This window comes from Aquarana catesbeiana, linkage group LG01 (genome assembly GCF_042186555.1).
Source record: "Aquarana catesbeiana isolate 2022-GZ linkage group LG01, ASM4218655v1, whole genome shotgun sequence".
In the NCBI taxonomy this organism is placed as follows: Eukaryota; Metazoa; Chordata; class Amphibia; order Anura; family Ranidae; genus Aquarana; species Aquarana catesbeiana.
Window position 1 is genome coordinate 418,659,270 of NC_133324.1, and position 13,917 is coordinate 418,673,186.

The 13,917-nt window shown below is 40.8% G+C and overlaps 1 protein-coding gene across 7 annotated transcripts in view; it reads right to left on the bottom strand.

Moving 5' to 3' along the window:
- The window catches only part of MPDZ (multiple PDZ domain crumbs cell polarity complex component), a 250,904-nt gene that overhangs the window by 121,495 nt on the left and 115,492 nt on the right, over positions 1-13,917 (bottom strand). For all 7 annotated transcript variants that reach the window (XM_073635501.1, XM_073635527.1, XM_073635485.1 and 4 more), the window contains 2 exons: positions 11,326-11,446; positions 1,121-1,319 (listed from right to left, as the gene is read on the bottom strand). In XM_073635501.1, coding sequence (XP_073491602.1) covers positions 1,121-1,319; positions 11,326-11,446 — 320 coding nt within the window. The remainder of the gene's footprint in view (positions 1-1,120; positions 1,320-11,325; positions 11,447-13,917) is intronic.

Sequence of the window (13,917 nt, forward strand, 5' to 3'; positions counted from 1 at the left end):
GGGTGGCAAATCAGTCCTTGGTAAAGAAGATTCAGACAAACTGAGAGTACCACCAGAGAGTTTGTTGAGGTCCAAGAACAACATCATCCTGGGCCAGGTCGGGGCGATGAGAATGACCAGAATGCTCTCCATCTCATCTGTAGAGCAAGTGCGGAAGGAATTTCAGAGGAGGGAAGACATAAATCAGGTTGAACAGGAACCAGAGGAACAAGCCCCATTCAGACATCATTCATCCTTCAGGTGAGAATACTCCCTGAGGAGTCTTCAGGGACAGGGTTCCACCAGATGGTTGCACCATAGCTCTAGATCTGTAAAGCACTCACACTTTACATGAAATGTCTAGAAGGATGCCTCAGCAGAGCCCAGTGTCTGCACTTCACACTACAGGGTGGACCTGCTTTTTCCTCACAACTGGGTTCAAGTATGGCCCCTGTGGCTATGCCAAGGATAAGACGATCCAGAAATCTGCAAACCTAGGCCCTTCTGGCACTGAAGCTACTGTATAAGCTTGATAGAAGAAAAAAGTATCTTGCTAAAAGTATTAAGGAAAGAAGACATATATTCTCCTAGGACACTGGCAAACTGGAGCACGCTGGGAGTGGGAGGTTTATACTAGGCTGTCTTACAGCTTTGTTTGCCAGTGACCAATAACCTGAAGGCAGCAGAATAACCCAGTGTCTCAGAATTAGTTCATCCCATGTTCCTTAATGAATATTTAGGACATTTTGTATGTTTACGTTTTTCCAACAGCACAATCAATCAAAGCAATAAGCAGTTCTATTCATTATAAACATTTTTCAAGAAAGAAAAAAAAAGGGGAGCAAAAGAAGAGTGGAACAGATATTTCAAATATAAGGGAGATAAACAAGTTAAAAAAGACAAATAAGAAACAAAAAGGGAAAGGATTAAATACTTCAGTGAGGACACCAATTGAATGTGTTCAAAGTTATAGGGTGTTTTGTCATCAGTGAAGGTTTGATAATAAAAAAGACATATGGTTTTGATATTTTCTTCACTCAAGTTTTCATAATCTGCCTCTATGTTGTAAAATCAGATTCTTACATTTTTGGCACACTAAGCACATAAAGTAAACGCTTTCAATAATTATTAGCTCCCTTACCTTAAATCCGGTCCAAGTAAAGAATGTCTCCGCAGCATGGCCCTTGCCTGCGCATTGGTTAGGTTTGCTGTGGACTCATTATTGATAGCCAAAATACAGTCTCCCACATGAATTCGACCATCACGACTTATGGAACCGCCATTTATAATGCTGCGGACAATCATTCCTAGGCCATCTTTATTGGCACTTACAGTCATACCTGTCCAAAAAAATGAGTGAAATGTTCAACTGCTGAGATACTGGTACACAAATCTTTCCTGAACAACTACTGTGCAGAGCAAAGAAAAAACAACATTAAATGATTTACAGGATATCAAAAGATATTGTAAGCTAAAATGTTAGTTATGTTGATGCCCTGCTGAGTGCACTATATGTACAAAGAATAAGCCCAAAAACTGCCTCAAAATAGTACAGCAGTGCTGTGTTTCCCAGGAGACATACTGACAAGTGGCATCTGTTACATTATAATATGTTATGAATAAACTTTTAGTAGAATGGTAAGAAAAGGTAAAGTGTAACTCCAGTCCTTTAGGGAGGAAATTCTTTTCAGGAAAGCAGCATACATTGTAAGGATTTTAGCAAACGTTATTGCAGACTTTGACTTGCCCCAGCTATAAGAATAACTGCATTATTTGTTAGACTGATTGGCTGACTGCTAAACAGGAGTTTTCTCTTTACTATCATCACTTGAACAGCCCTGTTTTTCATTAAGTCAGACCATGGCTAGACCAGCTCACCCAGTATATAGATGATTCGAAAGACAATTAATTACTTTTCAACTCTCCTAATGCAGAGTGTCAGCGGAAACCCTTACAGCAGGAAAAATACACTCCATTGAAGGACCCAGATGACCCTTTGGCCACCTTGCAAGATGCCATTGGGATCCTGCCACAAGGGAATATGGGGCATAATGAACACTTTGGTGTAATTGACACGTGGCATGCTGGTGGATGCTGGAAATTTAAATCACAGACAAGGCTGGTGTGCTCATTGTCAGTGCTCCTTCCAGGACAAGCTCTCTTTTCCATTTATGGTTAACCTCGGTGCTGAGAGTTTGATGCCCCGCCATTGTGCCATTGATCCATCTGACATCGAGGCCCCCAAATATCTTAACGTAGCGTTATCATCTGGTTCCTAGATGGTGGTCCGGAGTAACTATTCTTAACAGCCTACTCAGACCCTCTGTAGTGGGGGATCATGGGTCTCTGGTAAGCGGCCAGTATTCTCATTGGTGATGGTGGATGAGACACTTTATTCCTAATCATCAAGATTTTTCTACATCTTTATTAACACTTGGGTGACCATCTTATCAACTTCATGGACTTTTTAATACCCTATAAATTTGCACTGTTGCACATAAAAATGCACTTTTGTGTGTTCATTTAATGAATACGTTTAGTAGTGTGCACTATATATATGTTTTATATACCTTTCACGAGGTTTTGCACTTTATGATGGTTAATTGTCATCTGCACAGTCTGTTTCATTAGTGCAGTTCTATTTTTTAATTGTTTACTTTAGATTTAAGTCACAGGCTGCCTTCTTATATGTCTTGGAGTTTTGAGCAGTGGAGTCTCCCTGCTGGAATTCTGCCTTTGGTTTGCCCCTTCAGTGAGTCCTATGGCTCCTCCTGAAGCATTATTTGTAACATGCATAACTAAATCCAACAGATAAAGTGATAAAAATGTCAGCAGTCCTCTGATTCAAACATCCAACATAGCCTTCAGAAGGGAGGGGGAGGGGATGAAACAAAAACCCCAACAGGGAGTGTGGGAAACCTTGCATAATGACCACAGCAGACCCGGGAATGCAAATGAGTTCTAAAAATATAACAGGTGGTCGCCCCCTCCCCAATCTATCAAAAACGGTTTCTGCAAAATCTGTAACTCTGACATCTTATGAAAAGCTAGGTGTCTGCCCAATGACAGTATCATCCTACCAATAAAGTTTTCAAAATGGCAAGCACTGAAGTTTGCACTATTACTTTTCACTGGCCCCTACCCCACCACAGCAAACAGTAGTGAAGTAGGGTCCAGTGGAAGGAACCCCAGTGGGCAGCAGGAGATGCAGCATTCAACACTGCCAAAAAATCAAATGCTAGAAACTTTGCCAGAGGCAACACAGATCAAAGACAGGTTTTCAGTCTACTGCTTTTGTGTCTCCTGCAGAGAGCAGTTCTTCAGCTTTTTTTTTTGGGGGGGGGGGGGCAACAGAGTCACTTTACAGCTCCATTCACATGCACTAGAATCACAAACTGCAATTTCAGATGCCATTATTGTCAATGCCACCTAAAAAGCTTATCACCCGAAAGAATCTCCTGCTCCTTCCCAAAACCTGTGTTTGTAGTGCGTTTTGAGATCATGGGCAGAATCGCAGCTATCCTGCCACAATCCCAGGTGTGAATGAAGCCAAAAGCTCAATTCTGAGCACAAAAAAAAAACGTTACTTACCTAAAGTCGCCATCACGTCATGTTCAGGTCATGTGCTCCTCTTCTGTTTACATCCGGGTCCTTTTTCAAAATAAGCTTTGCACATAAAAATGGGGCGGCACAGAGGTGTAGTGGATAGCACTTTGGCCTAGCAGTAAGAAGGATCGCTGGTTCAAATCCCAACCACGACACTACCTGCCTGGAGTTTGCATGTTCTCCCTGTGCCTGTGTGGGTTTCCTCTGGGTACTCCGGTTTCCTCCCACACTCCAAAGACATGCTGGTAGGTTAATTGGATCCTGTCTAAATTGTCCCTAGTATGTATGAATGTGAGTTAGGGACCTTAGTTTGTAAGCTCCTTGAGGGTAGGGACTGATGTGAATGTACAATGTATATGTAAAGCGCTGCGTAAATTGACGGCGCTATATAAGTAACATAAATAAATAATAATAAATAAAAGAAACTGTGACTTTTGTTTTTGTTCGTGATTACATCACATGATGGGCCAGGAAGATGTGCTTGCAAGCAACACTAAGTCATGCACAAAATTAGATTTTTGCATGTTCTATTAGTTTTAGCTAGAGTATTATATAGCCCATTGTTGTGAAGGAAGCATTGTTTTTTTCGGAATTACTTCATATAAATGTAATAAAAATCATCTTAAATACAATTTTCAGCTATATGTGTACTTTGAAACAGCAATTTCATTCAGCAAAACACTTCAATGGTGCTAAAATCAGAAGGCTCATTTAAAAGAGAAGTTCACCTTTAAAAAAAAAAAGATAAATGCCCATTTATTTGTAGGTAAAATATGTGCATAATTTATTTTGTTTGGGAGCCTGGAAAGCATTGCACCTTTGATCAGCAGATAGCTGATGCCATGCAAGACTCCTATAGATTGTGAGTGTAAGCTGTCTGCCCGTACATCGCAGGGCCAGGCAGTTTCACACGGACCGGAAGAATTAATGAACTACCACAGCCCTCAACAACGCGGTGGTAGTACAATGAGAATTATAAGCCGTCAGCCGCAAAGGGTGTTGGTAGTTGTAGTCCATTCATTCACAGACCACTGTGAATGAATTACACGGCCAGATGGGTTTTCTTTAGATGGTGGCAGCGAGCAGGGGGAGAACATCCCCCACTCGCTGCAAAAACTGGGGGATTGGGGGCCACTACAATTGTGACATGTTACACCTGAATATGGGTGTAACATGTTACAAAAGGTGAACTTAAAGCAAACATTTATGTTATTCCAGCTGTCCAATTCTTAGCCGTGATGGCTGCAGTAATTTTTCTTTTTTAGGCTTTCTTTCTTCTATTTTCATCTGGTGATCCAGCCGGTAACTCTGTTGCTTTTCAAAAGAACAAGCTTTCTTCAAGATGTATCAGTTATAGGGATGAAAAAAAAAACATTTAACACTGGCAGAGGTTTTTACAATGATCAGGTTTCATTTATTTATTTAAAGCCTTTATCCCAAAACCAGAAAAAAAAACTGTTTGCTGTAACTGCTTATAAAATATTAGCTGGAGTTTAGCTTCAATTTGTTAGTGTCTTTAAATCTGCTAGTCTAATACTCCCTTCCCCCCAGACTGGCAATGTTGCTTTCCAAGGGTGCTGCCTGTGCTCCTTCATCCAGAGTGGATGTACTCCTAATACAGGATACTGGCAAAACCACCAGGTGAAAACAGAGGGAAAGAACCCCCAAAAAAAGTAAACCGCCACCACATCCAAGGATTGGTAAACTGCAATATTTTGCATGTTTGGTTTTGGGTTTAATACCGCTTTAATGTAAATGTATCCTTGTGATCCCTTGCAGCCAAATTTCATAGAGCCAATTACAAGTTTGATGGAAAAGTATATCCTGCAGAATGTGCTGTTATTTCTTCTCTCGCTTTTGCTTGCCGATTCACATCTGACTTTTAAGGCATGTCTGCAGTAAATTTGTATACATTTTATTTTTGCATCAGGCTTTTTTGTATGCAAGAAATATCAAGGAGTCTGCAGTGGGTGTGTTTGGGAACAGCAAGGGTTCTATGATAACAAGATACAGTCAGGACCATAAATACTGGGACATCGACACAATTCTAATCTTTTTGGCGCTATACACCACCACAATGGGTTTGAAATTAAACAAACAAGATGTACTTTAACTGCAAACTTTCAGCTTTAATCTGAGGGGATTTACATCCAAATCAGGTGAATGGTGAAGGAATTAAAACAGTTTGTATATGTGCCTCCCACTTTTTAAGTGACCAAAAGTAATGGGACAATTGGCTTCTCAGCTGTTCCATGGCCAGGTGTGTGTTATTCCCTCGTTATCCCATTTACAAGGAGCATATAAAAGGTCCAGAGTTCATTTCAAGTGTGCTATTTGCATTTGGAATCTGTTGCTGTCAACTCTCAATATGAGAGCCAAAGAGCTGTCACTATCAGTGAAGCAAGCCATCATTAGGCTGAAAAAACAAAACAAACCCATCAGAGAGATAGCAAAAACATTAGGTGTGGCCAAATCGACTGTTTGGAACATCCTTAAAAAGAAAGAATGCACCGGTGAGCTCAGCAACACCAAAAGACCCGGAAGACCACGGAAAACAACTGTGGTGGTTGACCGAAGAATTCTTTTCCTGGTGAAGAAAACACCCTTCACAACAGTTGGCCAGATCAAGAACACCTTCCAGGAAGTAGGTGTATGTGTGTGAAAGTCAACAATCTAGAGAAGACTTCGCCAGAGTGAATACAGAGGATTCACCACAAGATGTGAACCTTAAAAACAGGAAGGCCAGATTAGAGTTTGCCAAACAACATCTAAAAAGCCTTCACAGTTCTGGAACAACATCCTATGGACAGATGAGACCAAGATAATGGGAAGAGAAGAGTATGGAGAAGGAAAGGAACTGCTCATGATCCAAAGCATACCACCTCATCAGTGAAGCATGGTGGTGGTAGTGTCATGGCGTGGGCATGTATGGCTGCCAATGGAACTGGTATTTATTGATGATGTGACTGCTGAAAAAAGCAGCAAGATGAATTCTGAAGTGTTTCGGGCAATATTATCTGCTCAAATTCAGCAAAATGCTTCAGAACTCATTGGACGGTGCTTAACAGTGCAGATGGACAATGACCTGAAGCATACTGCAAAAGCAACCAAAGAGTTTTTTAAGGGAAAGAAGTGGAATGTTATGCAGTGGCCAAGTCAATCACCTGACCTGAATCCGATTGAGCATGCATTTCACTTGCTGAAGACAAAACTGAAGGGAACATGCCCCAAGATCAAGCAGGAACTGAAGACAGTTGCAGTAGAGGCCTGGCAGAGCATCACCAGGGATGAAACCCAGCGTCTGGTCATGTCTATGCATTCCAGACTTCAGGCTGTATTTGACTGCAATGGATTAAAAAGTGAAAGTTTGATGGATGATTGTTAATCTGTCCCATTACTTTTGGTCCCTTAAAAAGTGGGAGGCACATATACAAATGGTTGTAATTCCTACACCGTTCACCTGATTTGGATGCAAATACCCTCAAATTAAAGCTGAAAGTCTGCAGTTAAAGTACACCTTCTTCATTTCAAATCCATTGTGGTAGTGTATAGAGCCAAAAAGATTAGAATTGCGTCGGTGTCCCAATATTTATGGACCTGACTGTAACTGACAAAAACAACAACACCTGAATAAAAAATTAGAATGCTGAAATGTTAGGTTTTACTACCATTAGATATATTAAGATTTACTTTTCAATTCAAACTGCAGTGTACCTTTAACAATATAGTTAGGATAGTATGAAGAAAGACTTTATTTTATTTTTTTTACTAATGCTGCATATGGGCATATAGTCGTAACAGATTTATAAACACTGGTAAAAGTAATTAATCAATAATACTCCTGGTTTCAGCTATAATAATGCCATTTTATTGCAAAATAAAAAGGACATCTTCCCGATTACTATGGATAGCACCAACCAACATGGATTGAAAATGTCCTTGTTCTTCATAATCTTTGACTGCAATGTCCAGCATTGATCAGCACTACATTTCAATATAGAATAATCACAGGATGCCTTCAATAACACCAGTAAAATGTCACCTCTGTTGCAACTTAACATTTAGGTGGTGATATCTATTATAATTAATCTGCAACTTTGTTTTAACTTAAAAGTTAATAAAAAGGCAGGGCCTGAGATGATGAAAAGCAGAAAAGACTACCCTATGCGTTAATTATTAATACACTCATAAGCTGCTAAAACAGTACAACATCTGCTGGTGTCTTTGATCTCCCATATGCAATGGATAATTGGACACTGTTCCACAGCAGTCAATCCATGTAAACAGATATGATTTTAGGATGCTTGGTTCCTTTTTTTTTGTAAGAGAGATGAGTTTACTGGCCATTAGCTGCAGAAATATTTCATGAATGGAAAACTAAGAAAACACTTTACAATAATCTTTTCATGTTACATTGAAAAGTTCTAAATCCTGCTTTTTATTTCCCTTGCACATAATTGGGTATTCAAGGTTCACCTTATCCACAAACATTATGCTTCTCAGTCTTTTAGCTAAGATCTTGTATCTATGTCATTCTGTTTTTGAAGGCACCAGTCCCGCTCGGCCTTGGAGTGTTTCCTTTGGGTGCACCCCATGCTGCTATTGGGTGGGACGCTGCCTGAGGTTTACTCAGGCAGTCCTGTAAATGTGTGTCATGTTTTTGGCACCAAGATGGGCCTGCGTGCTCTCAAAGCTCCAAATACAGTTAGGTTGTGGCCAAATCTAGGAGGTGCGAGATAGGCCTATATAAAATCCAGGACATTTTTGAGGATCTGTTGGGTATAGTGTGTGATAATATCTTTTGTGTTTAGTTTTTTCTTAGCTCTGGATACTATGATGTTACCTTCTGGCACAAAGAGGTGGTTCAAACAATTATGCTTTATAAGAGAGAGAGAAGGCGGACACAATCCCTTATTGCAGGGAATTACTTTTCTGTGCAGTGAGCCCAGACAGCGGGTGTCTGACCATTTACACGTACAATCCCTTTGTGAGAGACAAGCAAATCGGGGCTTTACTGCTGCTGTACTGTGTGTCAGCCAGCACAAAGCTCACTAACGTGTTTGGCACCTTCAATAGTCATAGGCGGTTTTGGGTGTAGTTCGAGGCTGATCAGGATGCAGTAGAGGGGATGTGGCACCCCTTCCGGCTTTTTTGTTTGAAAGCAACCGGAGCTACCTTTGGTATCCTGGTCAGCCTTCGTTTTGGCTGTTTGCAGTTTGATTACTCAAAGGAAAACTGTGGTACTGGGCAGGTTTGTCTGAACTGCTTTAAGGTGGAAACAAAGATCAGGGGAGCTGCGCAGCTCACCCTGTTCTCTGTTTCGTTTTGGTGTTGTATAACATTTGAGTTGCAGCTGAGGTATTTTTAGATAATAGCGCAGTTTTTTTTTCCTTTTATTATGCTTTAAGGTGGGGTATGTCATGACAGAGTTCTGTGGGCCAGAAATGCCACATCTGTGGCAGCAAGAGGCACTTGGAGAGGTAGTGTCCTAGGGTGCCCTGTGAGAGGTCAAAATCTGCAGTTGTTGGCGATTAGGGTGGCATCAGTGAGACTGTTGGCACATGCTCCAGTCTCTTCTGCTTTTGTGGGGCAGGATGTGAAGCCCAGCAAAAATGTCCAAGTGCTTCCCAAAGTGCAGGATCCTCAGGTACCCTCTGTTGATCCTTCCAGCAATGAAGCCAGGGATGAGGGGGCTATGGCTCTCATAGAGGAATGTGTCCTTAAACCCAAGCTGCAGAGTTAGGAGAGGAGGTTGATGAGGATGAAAAGGAAGAGGTAGTGAGCTCACAGAGGGAGGAAGATGAGATGAATCAGAGCGTAATTCTACTGCAGCCAGATCAAAGAGTTTTCAAGTCCGGCCACTGCCGAGGTGGTGGTTATTCAGACTCATCTATTTAGTCTTTTGCCAGCTCGGGCCAAGTTCAGCACTTTCAAGAAGTAATGGGGTTCTGGAAACCAGTAAAGGAGAAGCAGTGAAAGACTAAGATTAAGAAGGGGGTGACAGGGGTTAAGGTGGAGAATTTTCCTAGGACAAGCCGTGGAGGGAGGATTCAAACCACATTATGCAGCTAAGGCTCTTGTCTTTAAATGTAAGGAGCATTCATAAGGAGAGCTGCCATGATGAAACTATTAGCCGCGTGACATCACAATATTACAGGACTGCAATTTAGAGGCTGCTGCATTGCTGTACAGTACCACAGTGTCATCACTCAGAAAAAGGAAAAAACAAAGGGGTTGGAGTGTTATTTAGGGGTAGAAATGTTAAAATGAAAAAAAAGTTGAGGTGGTGGTATTTTTGTGGTGTATTTTGCGTTTGAGAGTGTGGTGTGTATGAGAGGATAAACAAGTACACCTGTCTTTGAGGTTGTATGTTTATTATGTGTTTCCAGTGCCAAATCGGCTATTGAAGAAAGTAATTAAAGTGTTTTAAGTTTTTGCAGTCATATAGGATGTAGAAACGGAGGAGAGAGAAAGTGATAAGAGAAAGTGACAAAAGGAAAAACGAATAGAGGAAAAGGTGTGCTGAATATTGAACGTTTCTTGGTGATAAAGTATTGTGAATGTGTGTGTGAAAATTAATAAGAAGGAAAGTTTGGCAGGATGTATGTTGAAATATGCAAGTGGGAGCATGTTGACAAAATATGAATTGTGTGTGGTAGGTATGTGGAAGCCTGTATGTTTTTGTGCACCACAGTTTTACGTGAGGAATGAAAGATGTATGAGGAGTTGTAAGTCGCAGGAAGTGACTAAGGAGATGTGGTGTGATAGTAAGAAAGTGATGGGTGTGTTAGAAGGGATGGAGGAGTTGGAGGTGGTTTGAATGAAGCACAGAGCAAGAAAGTGTGGGGAAATATGCATAATAAGGAAATAGTGAATAGACAGAAGAATGTGGCATGGATGGCCGTACATAGATGCTGACCAGAGAGTTTTAAAGTAGGAGGAGGTTGGTGGACAGTGAATTGTGTCCAAGAGAAGGGTGTAAGGGTGGAGAGTGTAGATCATTTGTTTTGGGGGTGTGGATATGCCAGTTTTACAAGCATTTGACATTAAAAGCCCCTCTTTCTTAGCCTGTGTGTCCATGCACACATAGGTGTTTACAGGCGTTTAGAGACGGGGCATTTAGGGACACCAAAATCACATTCAGGAGAGGAACATTTGGGCAGAAAAAATGCCCGATATGCCTAAACGCATGTAAACCTGTCTAAACACATCAACTAGGCCAGTTGAGCATTTATTTACTTCATTGGCCAGAACAAATTAATATTCTAGCCAAATAAATGAACATCCAAATGCTTGATGCACCTGAATGCATCTAAACACATTTGAAAAACGTGGCTTTAGGCTTTTTAATGCTGTATGTACATTGTGGGGTAAGGGCTCATTGTTGGCTGTAACACCACATATAAAACACCGAAAATATGGGCTCCAGCCTGAGGCAGAGCTACAACCAGCACTGACAAGAATAAAAATGTAACTTTATTTGAAAACCCCTACACAGATTTGAATGGGGCAAAGTGTGATGAAGTGACAGCAGGAGATCAGCTGCATGGAGATGCAAAGAAAGATTTAAAAAAAATAAATAAATGAATACAGTATTTTTTAAAAGAAAAAAAAATAGCAAAGGCTTAAAATACACTGTGCTTTAAAAACCAAATGTCATTATTCACTTAAGATTTACATCTACTATATATATTAATGAACAAAGTTTGCTGTCAATTTTAATAAGGCCAGTGTACTAACCTAAGCTGCAGTTGCCTCTGATAATGGTAATTGTTTTCTCAAATTTGCTTTTAGGTAAGGTCCTGGGTGTATACTCTTCAATTGTTTCATAATACTGTTTACCAGATAAATGTCCTTCAGCCTGTTATACAAAGACATAGCACTATTTACCAGTTGCATTCAATAACATCAAATACATGAAATTGGAAAATTCAAGAGCATTATGAATTAGAAATGGGATCTTGTGTATACATTTTCATAATGAAGGATTAATAATGTAATCAAACATTAAATAAAACCACATGAGTAAAACAAATACAAAACAAGAACAGAAAGTCAACTGCAATCTAACGTAAAGGAAAACTACACTATTCTTAAAAAAATGTATATGATCGCAACACAAACCATGTTAAAATGTTTTATTATCAAGTTTTGAAACCATTCGCCATTCCAAAAATGGCAACAACTGGAAATGTGCTTCTGTTTATACATTGGAAAAACCCTGAGTAGGCTCTCTTTACCCTGAATAAAGAGAACAATTCAGAAATAGAATTCCCTGCACATTTAATTTGTTCATTGCATTCCTAATGGCTTTTCTTTCATTACAACAGTGGGAGTGATCATAAAATGACAGCAGGCAGACCCACCCAACTTAGCACTCGAAAAAGAGAAACACTGGCATGTATGCATCAGTGTAAGGAGACAAGTAGCATCTAAAACTCTGCTATGTTTGCTAAAATCCTTAGAATGTGTACAACTGATCCGCAGAATATGTTAAAAAAAAAAAAAAAAGAACCACTAAAAAAAGTACACTTAAAGGAGAAGTACAGCCAAAGTTTGAAACAGGTGCAGTCCGTTCTGCACTCCTGTAACCTGTTTTCAGCTGACAGCGGGCTGGAACCCGCTGTTGGCTGAGGTCAAGGAGCCGGCCCAGGCTTAGGCAAGATTACGACAATGAAGAAGTCGGGATCGGCCCACATGCCTGGACTGGCACCTGGCTCAGCCTCTCAGCGAGCCACTGAGAGCCTGAGCCAGCCACTCCCACATCCTCCACAGTGAGCGGGGGGGGGGGACAGAGCAGACAGCAGTGACTGACAGTCACCAGCTCTCTGCTTAGGAAGCCCTGAGAATCGAGCGACCAGCAGTGTTAGATTGCTTGGTTATAAGCAATAGAGCTGGCGGGAGACTGAAGCAGCATCAGACTGATACTGCATCCACTTAGGTAAGTACTGTATGATTGTAAAATAAAAATGAAATCCATACTTCTCTTTTAACCCCCTAACGCAGGCTAATGCATATAGTATTTGGCAGCGCAGCAGTGGGCTTTAACGCTGAGCTATCACATATATTGATATTGCCAGTGTCCCTTGTTTGTGCTGGGAGCACAGTGACCATGCTACCGCCGTCAGCTTGTCAATGATTACAATTGGGAGCTTGTGGGGCAGGATCCCAATCATGTAATCACTGTGGCACATGACTGGGAAAGCCCATATAATGCAACCAGCATTGCAAACTTTTAAGGGGCTGGCTCCGGCCAGCTGAAAAGGGATAAAGTGGTTGTAAGCCCTTACATATACCCAGTGAGGTGACTGGCCTCAGGTGATACACAGAGATTAAACAATTCCCCTACATAAGCTGAACCTGTTTATCTGCAGTCTAAACTTGTTTAAAGTCCAGTTTAATTAAAAACTTCTGTTAGAGAAAAAAAGGGAGCGGAGAGCTGAAATTATACTCTGCAGACCTCAGTGAGGGGAGCTCTGAGAGCTGATTAGAGAGAAGAGACACACCTTCCTCCACATAGCACAGAGAAACTGAGCTGAGGCTCTGCTGGAGGTCCCTCCCCTGTCACCTTTTTTCTCTTGGTGTCAGGAAAACTTGTCAGAAGTGACTCAGTGACTTAGTGCTCTTAATTGAGAAAAGTACACACTATAGAGGGATATACATTGTTCATATTTCATGTCTGAGGTTTACAACCACTTTAAACAGTTAAGGACTGCCCTTACAGCAGATTTACTGCTACAGGGCGGCCCTCCTGTGCAGAATCATGTATATATATATGTGATTCTGCACTTCGTCAGGCAGACACACAGAATGGAGCTCTGCCTATGTAAACAATGCAGATCTCCATTCTGACAGTGTGAAGTAATGGATTTTGTGTCCCTGCAAAGAAAATACATCACTACCCTGAGTAAAAGCAGCACACAATACAGTAAAACACTGGCTGGGCACACATTTAACCATTTGATCGCCCTAGACATTTAACCCCTTCCCAGCCAGTGTCATTATTACAGTGACAGTGCATATTTTTAGCACTGATCACTGTATTAGTGTCACTGGTTCCCACAAAGTGTCAAAAATGTCAGTTAGTGTCGGACTGTTCGCCGCAATATCCCAGTCCCGCTATAAGTCGCTGATCACTGCCATTACTAGTATAAAAAAAAATAATTCAGTATATATACACCATAGTTTGTAGATGCTACAACTTTTGTGCAAACCAATTAATATACGCTTATTGGGATTTTTTTTACCAAAAATATGTAGCAGAATACATAATGGCCTACATTACTGGAGGAATTAGATTTTTTTTTAATTTTATTATTGGATATGTTTTAT